The sequence below is a fragment of the Ammodytes marinus genome (genome assembly GCF_949987685.1).
Source record: "Ammodytes marinus genome assembly, chromosome: 19".
Classification (NCBI taxonomy): Eukaryota; Metazoa; Chordata; class Actinopteri; order Uranoscopiformes; family Ammodytidae; genus Ammodytes; species Ammodytes marinus.
The window spans coordinates 10,937,501-10,955,026 of NC_137223.1; the positions used below are offsets into that span (position 1 = coordinate 10,937,501).

The 17,526-nt window shown below is 40.0% G+C and overlaps 1 protein-coding gene across 1 annotated transcript in view; it reads left to right on the forward strand.

Annotated features, from left to right (window-relative positions):
- The window catches only part of lama2 (laminin, alpha 2), a gene marked incomplete at its 5' end in the record, with an annotated part of 158,628 nt that overhangs the window by 46,605 nt on the left and 94,497 nt on the right, over positions 1-17,526 (forward strand). Inside the window, 3 exons of the mRNA XM_080048250.1 lie at positions 1,865-1,992; positions 5,813-5,899; positions 12,508-12,719. Of these exons, the coding sequence (XP_079904376.1) occupies positions 1,865-1,992; positions 5,813-5,899; positions 12,508-12,719 (427 nt within the window). The remainder of the gene's footprint in view (positions 1-1,864; positions 1,993-5,812; positions 5,900-12,507; positions 12,720-17,526) is intronic.

Below are 17,526 nucleotides of genomic sequence, written 5' to 3' on the forward strand. Positions count from 1 at the left end.
TGTCTGTCAGGAGGCAATGAGCTGTCATTTCTATTTACTTTTGAAACAGTCAACCTGCCCAAGTTCACAGCATTGATTTTGTTATCTGAAGTGAATAACTGAGAGAAGTTAAATCCATCGATTCTGAGTCATTGATTGAACACATGTATTGGTCTGTTTATAGTTTTGAGTTCACCCAATAATCTGTAGTAGTATGAATGTAGTGTAATGTGACTATACGGGGAGAAAATGTCATTGGACAAATGAAACTATGACTGTATGTGGAATGAAAATACACATAGACATACATTGTGTTTAAGAGTAAAGTCACTTCCGTAATACAATGTTCTTGGAACCACCATCTAGTGGCAACCAGAGGAACTACAGGCTAAGAGACTTCAGACCCCGGCTTCAAACACAGACACAATCGCTTGACACACACACACACACACACACTCACACACACATGCCAACCTGCTGATGTGCACACACACATCGTCCCTCCCCACTCTACACATTGCCTCTGGCTTAAGCTGTCAGTTACCATTGAACTTTATACACACACTAATACACACACAAACACACACACACACACACACACAGCTGTGGGTTTTGTCGTACGACCATGTTATTTTTCATTATAGATGAGGAGGATGCTGGGATATGTCAGAGGGAGGAACACACACACACACACACACACACACACACACACACACACACACACACACACACACACACTTGCCATACAAAGACAGACAGACAGAGCAGGCTCAATCTCTCCCTCATACACACACACAAACACATGAACAAATACACACGTCCATCCACAGAAAGGAAGACAGCTTAATATAAAATCACTCACGGACGTGCACACAAACAAGCACACAAACACGCCTCCTCGTATACATATTCATACAGTGACAGTGGGACAGACAGACAGATGGACACACACACACACACACACACACACACACATGCAACATGGACCTGCAGCTGTTGTTGTTGCTAGACAGTGATGTGTCAGCCTAGAAAATATTTGAAAGAAATGGATTTACCCAGTGGAAGGAACAAAACCTAATCTTACTGTAGTTCATCACATGAGCCCCACATCTTAAAATGTATTTGTTCAATACAACATTTTTATTTTTATTCAGCATCAGACCAATTAAACCATTCAAAATCACTTAATTGTTGAGGCAGCCTTTTTGTGAGATGTTAAGTAATATATTTGGTGCGGTTGCTTTTATTTTCATATTGTATAACCAGTTGGTCACAGTGAGGCCAGATTCACACTAGATGTTGTGGTCTCTCTCATCTCACACATTTCTAGCTTGCTGTTCGCCAGAGTGAGAAAAACAATCATAGTGTCATTCCTGTGTTGGCAATGAAACAGTCACAAGAGAAAATAAGAGTTATAATAATGCTCATAGTAGGAAATCAAGGAATACTACTGAAAATAAGAAGTGCATTTTGAATTAAACTATGAATTGTAACGCTATCTGGGCAAACTTTTTGTTTGTTTTTTCTTTGTGATTTTTTTTTAGACCTTTTTTTAACTTTTAACCTCTTGAACAAAGTGTGACACTTACACGATTAAGCCACTCATTTGTTAGCTCTTTCGTCCTACCCTTAGTTACTCTTACTCTTACTATAACTTGTTAGGCTTCTCAGTATATTGAACAAGAAAAGAAAAGTCGCTTCATTGCTCTTAGAAAATGCCTGAAAAGACTCAAAACACATTTACATTCATCTAGCCTATTTCTCACGACACTAAGGTGAACTAATCAGGTGTGGTTGCCTTATAGTTTATTTGTTTTTTAGCCATTTATTAATTATTTTTTATTTTGTATTTTTTTACCTGCGTGTGTGTGTATGTCTGTTCCAGGACTGCTTGCACCACACCACCGGCCCTCACTGTGACACCTGCCTCCCCGGTTACTACGGCAACGCCACCCGCGGGTCACCTACGGACTGTCAGACCTGCGCCTGCCCGCTCAATCTGCCTAGCAACAAGTCAGTACTGAAGACAAAACCATGACACAATTCAAATCAATCGCTTCTATATCTATTAGGGCTGACTCTGTGGCCCCAATTCTCTCTCTCTCTCTCTCTCTCTCTCTCTCTCTCTCTCTCTCTCTCTCTCTCTCTCTCTCTAGTTTTTTGATAGCCTGGAAATCCAGACCCTGATATCTTGAACTATAGAGGGTCTGGCGACGGTCAATAGTAATTTCCAACTAAAGGGGCGGCTCCTACTCGTGCATTTCAAATGCCACTCCACGCAGTTGGATAGCACTACAACCAATCAGAGCGATGCACAAGGCGACGTAAGCCCCTTTCGTTTAGCGAACAGCTGTTAAACTGTTAAATTAAACGTTTGCCGTTGTCGGTCGGCAAAATAGAACATTCCACTTACTTGCTAATGAAAGATTTGAGTGCCGTCTTCCAAATCGTTAAGGGTCGAGGCCAAAGCAGTCTCAAACTCACACAACATATCCGCAGCCATCTCTGATGTTTACTATCACGGCTTCGACGTCGCATGCACGTCACTGTTGTCATCCGGTTACGTCCTCCCCAGAGTACCATATAAGGGGCTCTGGCGCGCCCGCCAGATTTCTGGCTTTCTTGATAAGCTTCAACGGAGCGTGTCCAGACCAACACGCGCAGCAAATTTAATTGGCCAGCGCCTAGTGGCAGGTCTGGGAATGCCAGGCTAGTTGTTTGACCCATCTCTTCACAATGTTCTCCCCTCTCTCTCTCTCTCTCTCTCTCTCTCTCTCTCTCTCTCTCTCTCTCTCTAGTTTTTTGACCAATCTCTTCACCATGTTCTCCTCTCTCTCTCTCTCTCTCTCTCTCTCTGTCTGTCTCTCTCATTCAGCCTACTATTTCTCCTGTATTTAAAGTGCACCACCATAAAAAAAGAGGCTTCTTCATAACCGTGGGTAGTAATATAATTGTAGTGACACGAGTTAGAAATATCATCACCACAGGTAGAGGCGTCTTCACATAAGTAAAGAAAAACATCGTCCCTGTGGGTGGAAAATGTCACCGCCGTTTGGCTAAATCAACAGAACATGCGGTTAGGAAAAGTTAACACAGTAGCAAACCTCCAACCTCCCACCACTCATTAAAGGTATTTAAAACCTCTCATCGTACCATTTTCATCTCCACTGGAAAACTGCGCACGCTGGGCCTACTTCACGGTTCTCCAATCACAGTTGTTACAATTTAAGTACTTTGCTCTTTATAAGTACTTTAAAAGTTGATTTTTTATTTTTTATTAATAAAGTTTTGATACATTGAATGGGGCCTCTCACACTTAACTGTTCATCTAGGACGTTTCCTGCCCCCATATGGTATTCAAATACTGTTATGTCTACCTGTGTCCAGCAGAAGAATTCCTAAACCTGCCCCCTTGGCCTTTACTGTATATTGCCTGTCTTGTGCTGTCACTTCTTGGTAAACTGGCCCACACCCTCTGTTGGCATGGCAGATACAGTCGTCTTTGTTGACTTTAGAAACACAAGTTGGCTACTCCATTTACCAGCTGTTGGGTTCCCTCTTATTATATATAGCTATAGTTTAATGTGCTAGCTTGGTTGGCAGAAGAACTGGACAAACACATCACAAATGGACAAACAATCGCGAAAGAGCTAAAATATACCCAGGTAGAACAGTGGGCATATGGAAAATAGATTAAATATATTCCTAGAGATGTTTGCTTTGTTTCTGAGAAAATGGCCGATGAAACAATGTCAGCTCAAATACAGTACAAGCGATAGGAAGTTAAACATTCGGACACTAACTGCTGTTCTCAGAATAACCTGCTAGACACTAATGTGTACAACCGTTATGAGCATCGCTTAAATTGAACGTTTACCTCTGCTATTATAGACCTGCCGTTTCCCCAAATGACCAGAGAGAGATGCTGTGTGTTAGGTGCACAGATGGACACACACACACACACACACACACACACACACACTCACACAGGCAGCAGCAGCTGAGAATCCTCATCTAGTCACAACACGTCAAGTCTCCAACTTTCTGAGCTAAAGAAAGCTACAACTCTCTCTTGTCTCTCACTTCTCTCCACTGCTCTACCTCCCTCGAACGCCCCCCACAGTAATAATAGCGCCAAGGTGCCGTGTGTTTCAGACCCTCAAAATAACCATCTAGTCCCTTGGGGTTCACTGTAAACCAATCAGTCAAAAAGCAAGCCAACCTAGTCACTGTGTTTCCATTAGCAGTAATGTCTCAGCTCTTTTTTGAACATCTGATAAAGTGATGACTCTGTGTTAGCGTAAGCACAGGAAGCAGGCCACTTGATTTACAGAGAGAGATCAGTAGAAATCTGTTTAGGCCAGGAAGGCTGCTCCTCTTTATTTACACCCAAGATCAATTACCTCACTGTCAAGGAGGCACTTTATTAGTCTATACTTAAAGCTATAGGCCTATACCTAACAGATCTCAGGGACATGAGGTTCAATTTTCCCTTTTTTTTTGGTCAGTTATCGATCCATACAGGGCTTAGCATTTGTACCTATACTTGTTTACCTCTGCATTGGATTTGAATTTTATGAAGCGTGTTTTTTTCACTGTTCTTGATTGAAGTCTGAGCTAACCCAAACATTTGATTTCCCATATTCCTCTAGTCTACAGCAACATAACAAATATCAACTTGGTGGTTTGAGTCTGAATCAATATGAATGTGCACAATGGAAACACCCTTATTTATTTCCAAAGATCAAGTCATTCTCTGCATAATTGTCTATTATGATTTTTTATTTTGATGTGAATTTTCCGATTAAAAAGTTTTCAAAGATGCATCAGGTAATATGACAATTTTCAAGCTCAGCCATTATATTTTGCATTAGTGTTTACATCTCTGGTTGTTTTAAGCTATTTTTAAATGTGCTTTATGCATTTTTTCTGGTAATGAATTTGCCAGATTAGTCAGAAATCTCCCAAAATATGATTATTTTAGAAATGACTGGTATATCATTGGGATATAAAACTGAAGGATTTGGTCCATATTACCCTCCCCTAGAGTAACAGCAGGTACTCTTCATTGCAATTTAACAATGTTCTGCCAGTATGTGTAAAGTTCTACACAGTAGGTACCAGATAAAAGTGTACTGTATTCAATACATGAAAGTTTGTATAGGGATACATTTATTTAACATTTATTTGTTCTTTATTCACATTATTTACCCCAAAAACGTATTTAGAAAGGGCACTGCCGGAGCACCTTGACTACAGCTGGTTTTATACAACTCCTATTTATTACTATATATTTCCCATAATATGGCCAGGCTGCCCAAGCAGGCTTACTTGCACCTCACAGTGAGCCTGCTTTACTTGCAGTCAGCGAGCCAGTGCGTCTGTCTGGAGCCTGGAACCCGAGACAGCTGAACTATCTATAGTTTATGGAAGTGGGAGGGCGACAGAATGAGGGAAAGAGACCTTCGCTTTTACTCTCTCTCTCTCTCCCTCATTTAGGGTTAGCGTTCTTTGGGAAGAAGAGTGATTTAAAATTCAGGAGTGTGTGGAAGTACAAACGTGTGCGTGTGTGTGAGAGAGAAAAACAATCAAGTGGTTGTGTGTGTGTCTTACAGGTGTTGCTAAGGATTGGGAAGTGAAAGTATAGGGAAACAGGTGTGTGTTGTGTGTGTGTGTGGGGGAGACAAACAATGGCCTTAACTCGCCTGTGTCCTCTCCTCTTTCTCTTCGTCTTCTTTCTCCCTCTCTCCACATTGGGGCAACGCTCCTGGATTAATCAACAACAACAACAACAACTACAACAACTACAACGTCGCCATGGCAACCACAATAGTTTCAGCCCCACGTGCCGCCTAGGTGAAGAAGGGGAGCTGCAGTGTGACCAGTGTCCACCCGGATACACAGGACTGCGATGTGACAGGTAACACACACACACACACACACACACACACACACACACACACACACACACACACACACACACACACACACACACTGTATACACATACCTGAACCTTACAATCTAGTGTGTACCCTCAACCAGCCCTTTAAAAGTAGAGAACCGGCCCGAATATCCTCACTTTCCAAAAATGTCCTCACTCTTTAGGTCTCAAACTCAAATTGGTTCTCAAAAAAAAACACACTCTTAAACTCTACACTGTACGTTGAATTTACGGCCATCTATTTTGGCAGTACAACAGTATTCAAACAATGATTTGGCCTCCGAATCATGTTTCGTGACCTAATTGCAGCATCAGAACAAAGATAAGTACACAATTGAATTCAAATAAAAATAAACGTTCATGTTGCAATTCTCTAAAAAGATATGATTTGGCAAATAAATCAGGTCTGTGGTCAGCCATTTCCCAAACGAAACACAAAAACTGCTGCTTATAAAGCGTATTTATAGGGCGCTTTACTGTATGTCTCATGGTCTCATCTAGCTCTCTGTCCACAGCACACTGATTAGTTGAGTGACATTCTTGTTCCATTATCTGTGAGCAGCCCAGGACTAAAGTCTGTCTGGATGCTCTAGTCTTGTTAAAAACTTTAGGCGTTATACTGTCATAAGGCGCTGACGCAGAATGAGTAAATATAGTCTTTGTCACCGCTCCGTGCTCACGAAAACACACAGTACATTTGGGCCTGTAGGCTTGGTTTTAAACTGTTGCTATACCCACAGCTGAAATTATGAGTTAGGATTCGGGATTCATCCATTTTGAAAAAAAATACATAATTATTCAGGTAAATGCCTCACAAATACAATATATATTGAATTGAAGTTTAACCTTGTATCTCTAAAAACACTCAGCCTTTCAACAACTTCAGAGAAAGCCTTGTGCTCAGTTTTGGCGGAGGAAAGTTGGATGTCAAGTGAATCTCGTTTGTAGAAATGTGCATTTGTGAGCTGAGGTTGATGTATTTTAGTTTTTTCTTCAGTTCGTATCACTTCTTGTAAAAAAGAGTAATCATTTATTGTTATGCAGTGTTTTATACGAAGGTCTTCTGACACAACCGCTCTATACCAAATACGGTGTCCGTCTGTATAATGGGTTTTATTAAGGATTCATTAACCACTTAATAATGCTTCAATGCAAAATGATAAACCCTTAGTAAAAACAGTGTTTGGTTTTTCTAGGCTGTCACACACTGGTTGAACGGTCAGGTCTATGTAGTCAAAGTTAATCATTCTGCTAAAAAAAAGCTTCTTGTTAACACGACAAGCCAAGTATACAATGTACCTTATAAGAAAGTGGTGTCTTCATGTCAAACAAAATGTCAAACTATATCTGGCAGGGAATACATTGGAAACAGTCTTTATGCTATCTACATAGCATTGATAGCAAATTCAAATCAGTTTTTAGTTGCACTGTACCCGGGCATTTACTGCCTGTCTGTCTGTCTGCCAGTATAAAAGGAGAGCTGCTGCTGGACACTAGGCCTCAGCCCGCTGCCATGCATAGTCTAAATGCCTGTGTCCAGAATCTCTGTCTGCCTCTAAGTCTTTTTATAAACTCATTTGCCACTGGAAAGCATACAGAGACTCATTGTCACTCCATTTGTTTTTATACTTTGTCTGTCATCGGGTGGCATCTGCACTGCACTGCAACACACGGCCAATGACTAATATGGACTAGTGTCGACAGTACGACAGTATAGGCCCAGCCGGTACAAGATGACTCAAGCACTCGCATGTCCACGTGTATTACTCAGAATGTTTGTGTTGAAATGTGTGTTTTAGTGCAACCGAATGGGATAAACTCTCCAATGAGGATCTTAAGGTATAATCGGAGCTGCCATTTTTTTTTTTTTTCTAAATCGAGATCATTTGTTCATTGGGGATATTGTGTGCCCAATGTGTATGTTTGTGTTTGGTTGTGTGTACCAATTTTCAGACAACAGGAGTGAGGACATTTTTTTAAAAAGTGAGGACATTTTTGCCAGCTCTCACTTCAAGACATGCCTTTGAAGGGCTGCTTAAGGGTTAAGATAAAAATTTGAAGGTACAGGTATGTAGTAGGTTTATGTTAAGGTTAGTGTAAGGGTTGGGGCTAGGCATTTAGTTTTGATGGTTAGGATTAGGGTAAGGGCCCTGGGAATGCATTATGTCAATGAATTTGCTCAGTATAGCTGTACAAACATCCGTGCGTGTGTGTGTGTGTGTACGTATTTTTCGTTGAATATACAGAACGTAAACTTGTATGTACCTTCTTTGGTGTGTGTGTGTGTGTGTGTGTGTGTGTATGCTGTTCTGAAGCCATATGGTCTCTCCATTCAGTGGGGGAGGACAGGTGATAAACAAAGAGGAGAAAAAGAAACAGAAAGAGGCTGTTGCTGCATAGCCTCAGAGCACGTAGGAGCTGAATTAATAATCGCAAAATAATATTTCCATGACTGATGACGGTATTAAAGAGGTTATCAGCACTGGCGTGTTCCTTGTTCTTTTAGTCTAATTGATACCTGCAATGCACTGCCTGCCATTACACTTCATTATCAACAGTGCTTTTGTTGTTGTTAGCGCTAATTAATTGTAATGTGCCAATTTGCATTATGGGCTTTAACAGAATAAGCTCCTGGGTTCAGCTCCAATGCTAATAGACTATCCGCTCACTGCTAAGGGACTCTGCTTTTCAATTGCCTGTCCATAAAAAAGCCTTTTACAATCTAGCTGAAAGCTGCCTAATGCAGCTGCCTAACAAACAAGTCAGCTAAGACACTTTGAGATGGGAGCTGTTATCTATGGGTTTGCAAGTGTATCCGGATCATATTGGTCTTTAAATGTGGAATTCAGCAATTTTGGAGATTGCTTGTTTGTCAAAAACAAGAATCCAGTGTTAATACACAGCCATAGGCTCTGTAAACAGGCATGTTGCTGGTTACGGTTAATGTAAATTAGTAGGGACTTAATGGATGCCTATATGTCATCTAGAAGGGAATTGGGAAGCAGTAGTGATGGCTGTGATTATTGTTAATGGTACTGTAATATTACAACAATGCCTGAGCGATGGGGAACAATCTCATAATAGGAAAGATTGATCAGATATTGTAGAAAAAAGCACATGTAAAGATAATTCCTTTCAATTCATGGTGCATAGTGGATAGCATGACTTTTTTAATTGTAATTATGTATTATAAAATGAGCCCCAGGTGAAGGTAGATTGACAGTTACAGATACTCTTGCTAGTACAGCACTATTAACATTAATGGGAATATTCTTTTGGCATTAGTAGAGGAAATAGTAGCATTAGTAATGGACAATAAGTGGCAACTGAAGGACAATCAACTTAAGAAAGTTTTATTTTAAATAAGTTACTTAGCCAATACATTTTGTCTTCATAGCTAATATTTAGTTAGTATATGATAAACCAGGTTTCAGTGCAATAGTTTCACCACTATGCATTTTTACATGTTGGCAACTCCAGGTTGGGAAATGTAAAAGATTTCATTATAGAGACAGAGAGGCCGACATTTGAAATGACTGTTTCATGAGGAAAGTGCAATGTTTCCACAGCTTCACTCCACTCTAAATGCAGCAGGTGACAATTGTTTTTTTTTTATTATATATTGAGGTGATTTGAACTGGTTGATTATGTCACTTCAAGAAGCGGATATTAGGAATTGTAAAAGTGTGTCACTTTGAAAACAAACAAGATGTCTATTTGATCTTATTTCCCTCACATAATACGCATACATTTAAAAAGTACATTACACCCAAAATAACAAGATGTGGGTTTTTTTACCGACATTAAAAATAACCTGCCCCAGTTTCTATTTTTAACTGGATATGTACAGTAGTGCTCATAGTTGATCTCATAATGCTTTATAAGTTATGAGAGAAAATAATTGTATGGGGGAGGAGCAGAGCCTGTATTCCCCTGGCGCCAACCAACTCCACATTTATAACACTAAAAATAAAAGAGCATAACTTTTAGGATCCCCACCCCTCTGTACCTCTCTACCACTTGTGCTTTGCGGCTGCTTCCAGCACACTGTGAAGGCTTTGACCAGGTGTCCGGCCCCCAACCAATATATCTTCTTCAAACACTCTGGACTCTCCACTATAAATACCTTCTCTTCCTCTTGAGGCCCATATAACTACAGACAGACAGACAGACAGACAGACAGACAGACAGACACACACACACACACACACACACACACACACACACACACACACACACACACACACACACACACACACACATGGCACACACAAACATGCTTGACAGTGTAACAGAGTAGGGAAAAATAGAAGCCTTTAAGTGTGAATTCATCTTTCCATTAAAATACATTTTTGTCAATACTGTGTGTGCACTGAAAAAAAATCCATTGTATACAGAGCCTATGTTATGTAAACGGGCATTTTGCTACCTAATATGGAACCCTTAATTTACATTCTTTGTTTGTATACTTTACAGACCTTTTTTTCCCGGTGCACACACAGTACAGATACGTAGGTAGCATATAGTGAACAAATACTGTATTCATATTGACAAACAGATTTTGACAACAAGCGTTTGTCCAGAATCGCTGACTCCACCTTTAAGGCTGAAATATGCACACAAATGCATACGTTTGCTTACTATGAAGAAGTGACATTGCTGCCAGTGCAATTCTCCACTTGACTAGAAGAATGTAGTTTTAGGGCTACACTAACAAAAATACACACATGCACATGCACACACACACACACACACACACATACACACACACACACACACACACACACACACACACACACACACACACACACACACACACACACACACACACACACACAAAGCTAATAAATCAGCTCTATTGAGTACCAAGGCGGGTCAGTGGTAATAATGGCGAGCTGCTCTTGACTCTTTCCCTCTGTCTGTCCTTTCTTAACCCTCCTCTCTGAATTCAATTCCCTTTTCAATGTGGAACCCTTTCACCCCTCTCTCTCTCTATCTCTCTCTCTCTTCATCTCTCTCCTCCTCTTACTCTATCTCTCTCTCTCTCCATCTCTCCCCTCCTCTTATTTCATCTCAATACCTCTTACAGTCTGTGGAGCTTTATTTCAGCTTAGCCTTGTTTTATTTGCTTGCAGTGGCTCTTGACACGGCGCAGCGGTCTCAAGTTAATATATTTTGGACTTCCTCACATTATTAATCAAAGGCTGTGAGAGTTGAGTTCACGTGTTGTGTGTGTCCTCGTCCTTGCTCAAGGGTGCTCACCACCTTTTTTTATTTTTATTTACATGAATGAAACCAATCAAGAGAATTTTTCATTTTTTTCATCTGATTTCACTTGCTCTTTTCACTAAACACAAAAAAAACTTAATTTGATCAAACATATTTAATCAAAATATGTTTTGATGTTTTTTTAACTTGTTGGCCTGACAGTCTCCCATTTATGTTGGCATAATACATTCGCCTTGCAAGGACACCACAAAAAAACATAAATCATTTATACAAATCAAATAAATTAACTTCATTTTGATATCAGCCCGAGGCTTAAAAATGACCTCAGTTATACAAACATTAATTTGATGCATGTTGATGTTCTGTTTGGCCTGTAACTTCATGGGTTGATATCTGTCTGTGAATGTGATGTGAGTGACCACATCCTATATCTTGTACCTTCATCTGCTGCAAATAAGGATTTTGTATACAAGCTCTAAGCTGAGGTAAACAATATTTTACCTGCTGAAATGACTGGTTTTCTGTAGTGAAATACAAAGGAAAAAAGACAAAGTTTTTGACCACTGTATGTTTTCTTGCATACCTGAAAGTACAACACTTTATTATCAAGACATAACAATGTGTGGCCTGCTTTGTCAATAAAACCTGATACATTATTATGCCAAACTCACATTATATTCTTAGAAGGAAAACAAAAGGATTACATCTGGTGGCTACAACTTGAAAGTGTACCAGGTTGAATAGCGAATCAATTGTTGTGGTACTTTAAAGCCCCTATGTGTATGATTGTATGTCTTATAAGCATCCCTTAGATTATAGTGGTGGCATACACCTGACCTTAAAAATACTCTTATAAGCATGCAGCAGGCATGCAGCAGGCATACAATTGCGACATATATTTATTTATTCAAAATATTGCCTCTTTATTTTATATCCTCTTAAATAACCTTCGTCAATGTGAAGTCACTTCTGGTGCGCACTGGATTGTGGGTCAGAATCTCCCAAATACCATTTCAACACTCAAAAACCCGACCGGTTGTAGTAGCAGTGCGGGTATTTTTAAGCATACTAAATCTGACCACAAGAATTGGGACATCCTAAATCTTTTTTCTACCATACTAAATAGCAGAAAGTATGATACAGTATAGTCAAGAATAATCGGACAAAAAAATCACATACCTTCTAATAGCAAAATATTTTCATAATTTGATATCTTACTTTAATATTAAAGTATTACTTAAATATACCTTCAAAATATTTAGAAAAATCGTTTTAATAGTTGTTTGAACCTTGATTTACAGTACATCTAATACAAAGCATCTTCACACCTTTTCTCTGCCTCTCTGCTGCCTCCTAGATGTGCCAACGGATTCTTCGGCCAGCCCACCGTGCCAGGGAGTTCCTGTCAGCCATGTGATTGCCATGACAACCTGGACCTCTCCACACCTGACAGCTGTAATCCAATCACAGGCCAGTGTCTGCGCTGTCGCCAAGGCTACGGCGGCGCGGCCTGTGACAGTTGCGCTGAAGGTTACTATGGAGATGCCATCACTGCAAAAAACTGCCAATGTGAGTAAGCTGAAAAAAAAACGCAACAGCATTCAAAATAAAACCATACAATAAATACATTCACACATACAGCAACATGTTCGGTAGCTTAGATTCATTGCTATGGTTTCACTGTTACGAGCCACAGGTAAGCTACACAAATAATGGTCATGGAAGTAATAGAAAGCATATTTTAATATAAGTTGTAAAGTACACTTTAGGTCCTATAATTAAGTATACTTTTTTAAAAGTGAGACTATAAATCTTCTTACAAAAGAAGTGTCACATCCAGGCCAATGTGGTGTGTGTGTGTGTGGGGGGGGGGAGGGGGGGCGCTAATGGTGTAGTGGTTAGAGTGGTACCTTCAGCTGTCATGCAGTCAAGGACATGGTACCTTATAGTACATTCCAAAAATATAGATTTTCCCTCTGTGAGGTTTTAGTATGACTGAAGAGCTTGATTATGGAGCAAATTAGAACGTGTATCAACACCCTGGCTTTAAAGCCATTATTTGTGGACATGTATGACTATGTTGACTCATAGTAGTAGCGACATGAATGCACTCCATGCTACAGCACTCCATCCCCAGAGACCAACCTTGGAACACTGAAAATGAATTGTGTAAAGCAGCATATTGATTAAAACCAGCTTGTCTTGATATTGTCTGTAAACCGTATGTCATTAGAACGACTTTAGGGTGCTTACATTGGATTTTAGAAAAAACTATTCTACGCAGAGAGTCTTCTAGAGCGAGAAAATCATCTACTTCAACTCAAAACTCATTATAAAAAAGCCAATATTGGCAATATAGCTTCTTTAGTGTCTCAGCAGGGGTGTTACACTGAGGAGTAGTATTTCCTCTGCCAAACTAAATTTTGACTAAATGATACATTTAATCATTTTGCTAAAACATTGAGTAGATAGTACGCCATCTGGAGTGTGTGTGTGTGTGTGTGGTGTGACTGTGCGTCGTCAAGCAGCTGTGCTGGTAGGAGGTGTGATGTCGAAACAGCCTGCCGACTGCCAGCTGTGTTTAAAAGTGGGAATAAAAGCTATAAAGAAAAAGGGGGCAGTATACTGATCAAGAGAAAAAGACAGACATTGCATTAAATACAGACCTACAGATGGCCCAAAAATTCTTCATCAAAACCCTGTTCTGTTGACGAAAACCGGTGGGAGCGAGGCAGGCAGAAAGACAAATGATCAGATAGACACCTCACTCAAAGAGCGATAGACAGGCAAGGCCAATAAATAGACGGATAAAACCTTCAGACAAGCACAGACGCAGGTAGACAGGCGGGACAGGGGGTATTAATGTGTATTTGATAGTCCATTGTTCTGTAGTTGCTTCCCCCCATTCTCCATCCAGCTAAATGGTTATTGATTAATCAGCCTGATCTATTGCTCTCCTGCAAGTGCTGATCGGTCGCTCGCTTTTCGGAGTTAGTGGGGTTGCCATCGATCCCTTATACGAATGACCACCAGGAATTATTAAAACAAAACAACTCACTCTCTCTCTCTGTCTCTCTCTCTGTCTCTCTCTCTCTCTCTCTCTCTCTCTCTCTCTCTCTCTCTCTCTCTCTCTCTCTCTTTCTCTGCCTCTTGTCAGTCCATATCTCACTCTGTCTGCCGGCTCACTCACCCTATCCTTGCGAGTCTTAATGAATTTTATTGAGTGGAGCAAGGGAGTTCAGGCCAAGTCCATTTGTGCACCATTAGACTGTAAAGAATCTTTTACTTTTTCTTTTGATGTCAAGAGTTCCCATCCACTGCCATTTTTGCTGCAGCCATTTTGTGTTTACCACTAATGACTGTTCAGTTTAATTCAGTTGGGCAATTGAAAATGTTTGATTTCGCAGGCAAACTTGACCACAAAAGCAATTAATATGAGGAATAAATTCAAGAAAAATGAACTCCCCAGACTGTGTCTCACATCTTGGGAGAGCCATTTGCGAGTTGTCGGAAAGATGTGTGAATTGTATTGTCACACATTTGACCAATCATTGGAACAAAGTGAATGTGTAGTCATTCAATAATGTAATTATGCTTCCTGTGTGTCTGGCACTAAAAGGAATGAATGTTTAATATATATTTAATACAGTGGATCAATAAAGCCTTTTGGGGTTCATTGGGAAACCTCACAACACTATGTTCAGCATTCTCCATAGTGCAGTCCTCTGGGCTGAGGCTGGGCATTTGTTATGTGACTGACTGAGGCCCCGCAAAAAAGTAGTAAAGTAACATTAAAAAAGTCTGAACAAACAACTACTCTACTTTTTGCCAGAGCCAAAGACCAAATCAACACTTAACAAGGGTATTTAGTGAGTCGTAAACAATAATAGCCTGAATTTGAATTGTCATTTAAAGTCAAAACTGTCAGTATTTTTACGATCATAACAATAACTAATATCTTTTTTTATAAAAAAATAAAAAAATACCCAAAGTAGTGATTGTCCTATCATAGCTTAGAAACTCTTACTAGACACGGCAGGCTTGTCAAGCGTTTGATCGCTCCACAGGCCGATGTGGTGTGCTTGAGGCTGTAGTGAATCTCTGCATTTAAAGATATTGCAGGGTTTTAGTTGTTTCAAATGCTCTTTGAAATATCAGAAACTTTTTTCTTCAGTGGTCCAAAAATGAAGAACACTTACCTTGGCTTTACAAAGTAGTTAAACCCCATTCATTTTCTGCACACTTTATGGTGTTCTAGATGTCATTTTAATGGATAAGACATTTGTACAAGTTCAATTAAAATCAAAGACCGCAATCTCAGTATTCAGACCTTCAATTCAATTCTTTGTAGAAGACCCCTTTGGCAGCAATCACATCTTCTCCATTCTCTGAAAAGGACTTCTAAAGCTTTAAGATGCTGTTGAAGCTTTGGGACGACATATGGGTCCATTGGGTTCTTGGTCAACTCGCTGACCAAGGATATTTCTGCTCTGTAACTTAGTTTTACCAGACAGCCAACTCCATGATGTCCTTGTGCTTGTGCTTCCAAACTCCTTACAGCTTCTCTGTGCTCAGAATTCACTCAACGCGTGTTATACCCTTACCTGGATCTATGCCTCGTGGCAATTCTATCAATAAGGTCTACAGAGAGTTCCTTGGACTTCATGTCTTGGTTTGGGACGAGTGTGAGGCCTTTTGTAACCTTTGTCCAATCAATTCCATTTGTCACAGATGGGCTTCAGTCAAGTTGTAGACGAATCTCAATGATAACTAAAGCAAACAGAACCCACCTGACTTTAGTTTGGAGTGCCACATTAAAGGGTATGAGTACTCACGTAAATGGGAGATTTCATTTTTTGATTTTTAATTAATTTGTTAGAATCTTTACATCTTTTGACCTATTTTGGGTTGTGTAGTGTAGATTGGTGGGTGGGGGGGAGGGATATTTAACTAAAGCTCCCATATTATACACTTTTCGGTTCTATTACACACCATATTATATGGTCTTAGTGGTCCCTAATACTTTTTTCTTCAATTGTTTGCTGAAAAAAACTTTCAGATAATTTATTGTACTATGCTGATGTTCAGCTAATCTCACAATGGCCTATTTTTTACAATCTTTGAGCACCCCTCGCCCCCTGTCCGGAAGCGAAGCCAGATACGCCTCGCCCTCTGTCTGTTTGTAAACAATGATGACGTATAGCCTGTTAGCACAGTTAGGTTTAGCCTACCCATGAGAAGAACCAAGTCTAGTGCTAGTAACACACTTTGAACAGTTTGACATGACCTATCCTTGTCTACATGAAAGACTATTTTCATACAGATGCACTGACAGCCACACGCTATTGGAAACGGCATGTTCACAATAAAAATGCTGCAAAAGATGGTGGCTACTGCGAAGCTAGCTCGGGAGCTAGCTGCTAACAATACCACTAAAATCAGTGAAAAAATTATCTTCAAAGTCAGACTTCTTCAGTATACCTTCCAATCCTTTGTCCTGTTAAAAACGAGGCATTTCCAGACTGGTGTGGGGAATAGAAATATGTTTTTATGAGCAAAAGCTGAATGCTTGTCCCAAAGCTAATAGCTATACACCAGTCAGGCAAAAATACCAATAAAAACATTTATTTCAGTTTCACTGTTTGAAAAAAAGCACAAGTAGCTTCCTATCCATTGTGTTATTAAAAACGAGGCTGCTGTGGTTAAGATAAATTAGTGGATTATGCAGCATTCATCATGTTTTGCCGTACTACAGGCATCTTGTCGCTTAGCAACAAGCAAACAACATGGGGGTGAAGGAATATTTTTCGAGAGGATCTCGAGGCCGTGGACCAATAAGAAATAGGGGGGTGGACTGCACAGTGGAAGCTTCTGGCTTTCCAGTTTTTGATGTCAGAAACGGGGAGAATTCTGACTGGAGTATATTGGGTGGAGAGGTGGAGGGTTTCAGAAAGGGGGAGAGTGAGAAAAGGAGAGAGCTTTCTTTTTTTATATACTTTGGCAGTCTGTAGGCACACCGTAGACCCATAATTATGTTCAAAAACATCGGAAAAGTGCATTTGCACAATATGGGAGCTTTAATTTCATTCATTACAACACAAGGTGTCTAAAAGGTCAATGGGGTCTGAGTACCTTCTGAAGCGGCTTTATTATCAAGCATGTAATTTATGTGTTAAAGAATGTATTACACAATGCTCCAGCTCGCTGTAATTTTCCCTCAAGGCCACATTTCAATCTCGTCCGCATTCCTATAACATAATAGCTCCTCATCAATTGCTACATATTCACCTTGATTTTGAACTTGATCTGCAATGATAATATACTGTTTGAACATTCAATAGATTGTATTACGCCTGGATGTCACCATTGAGATGAT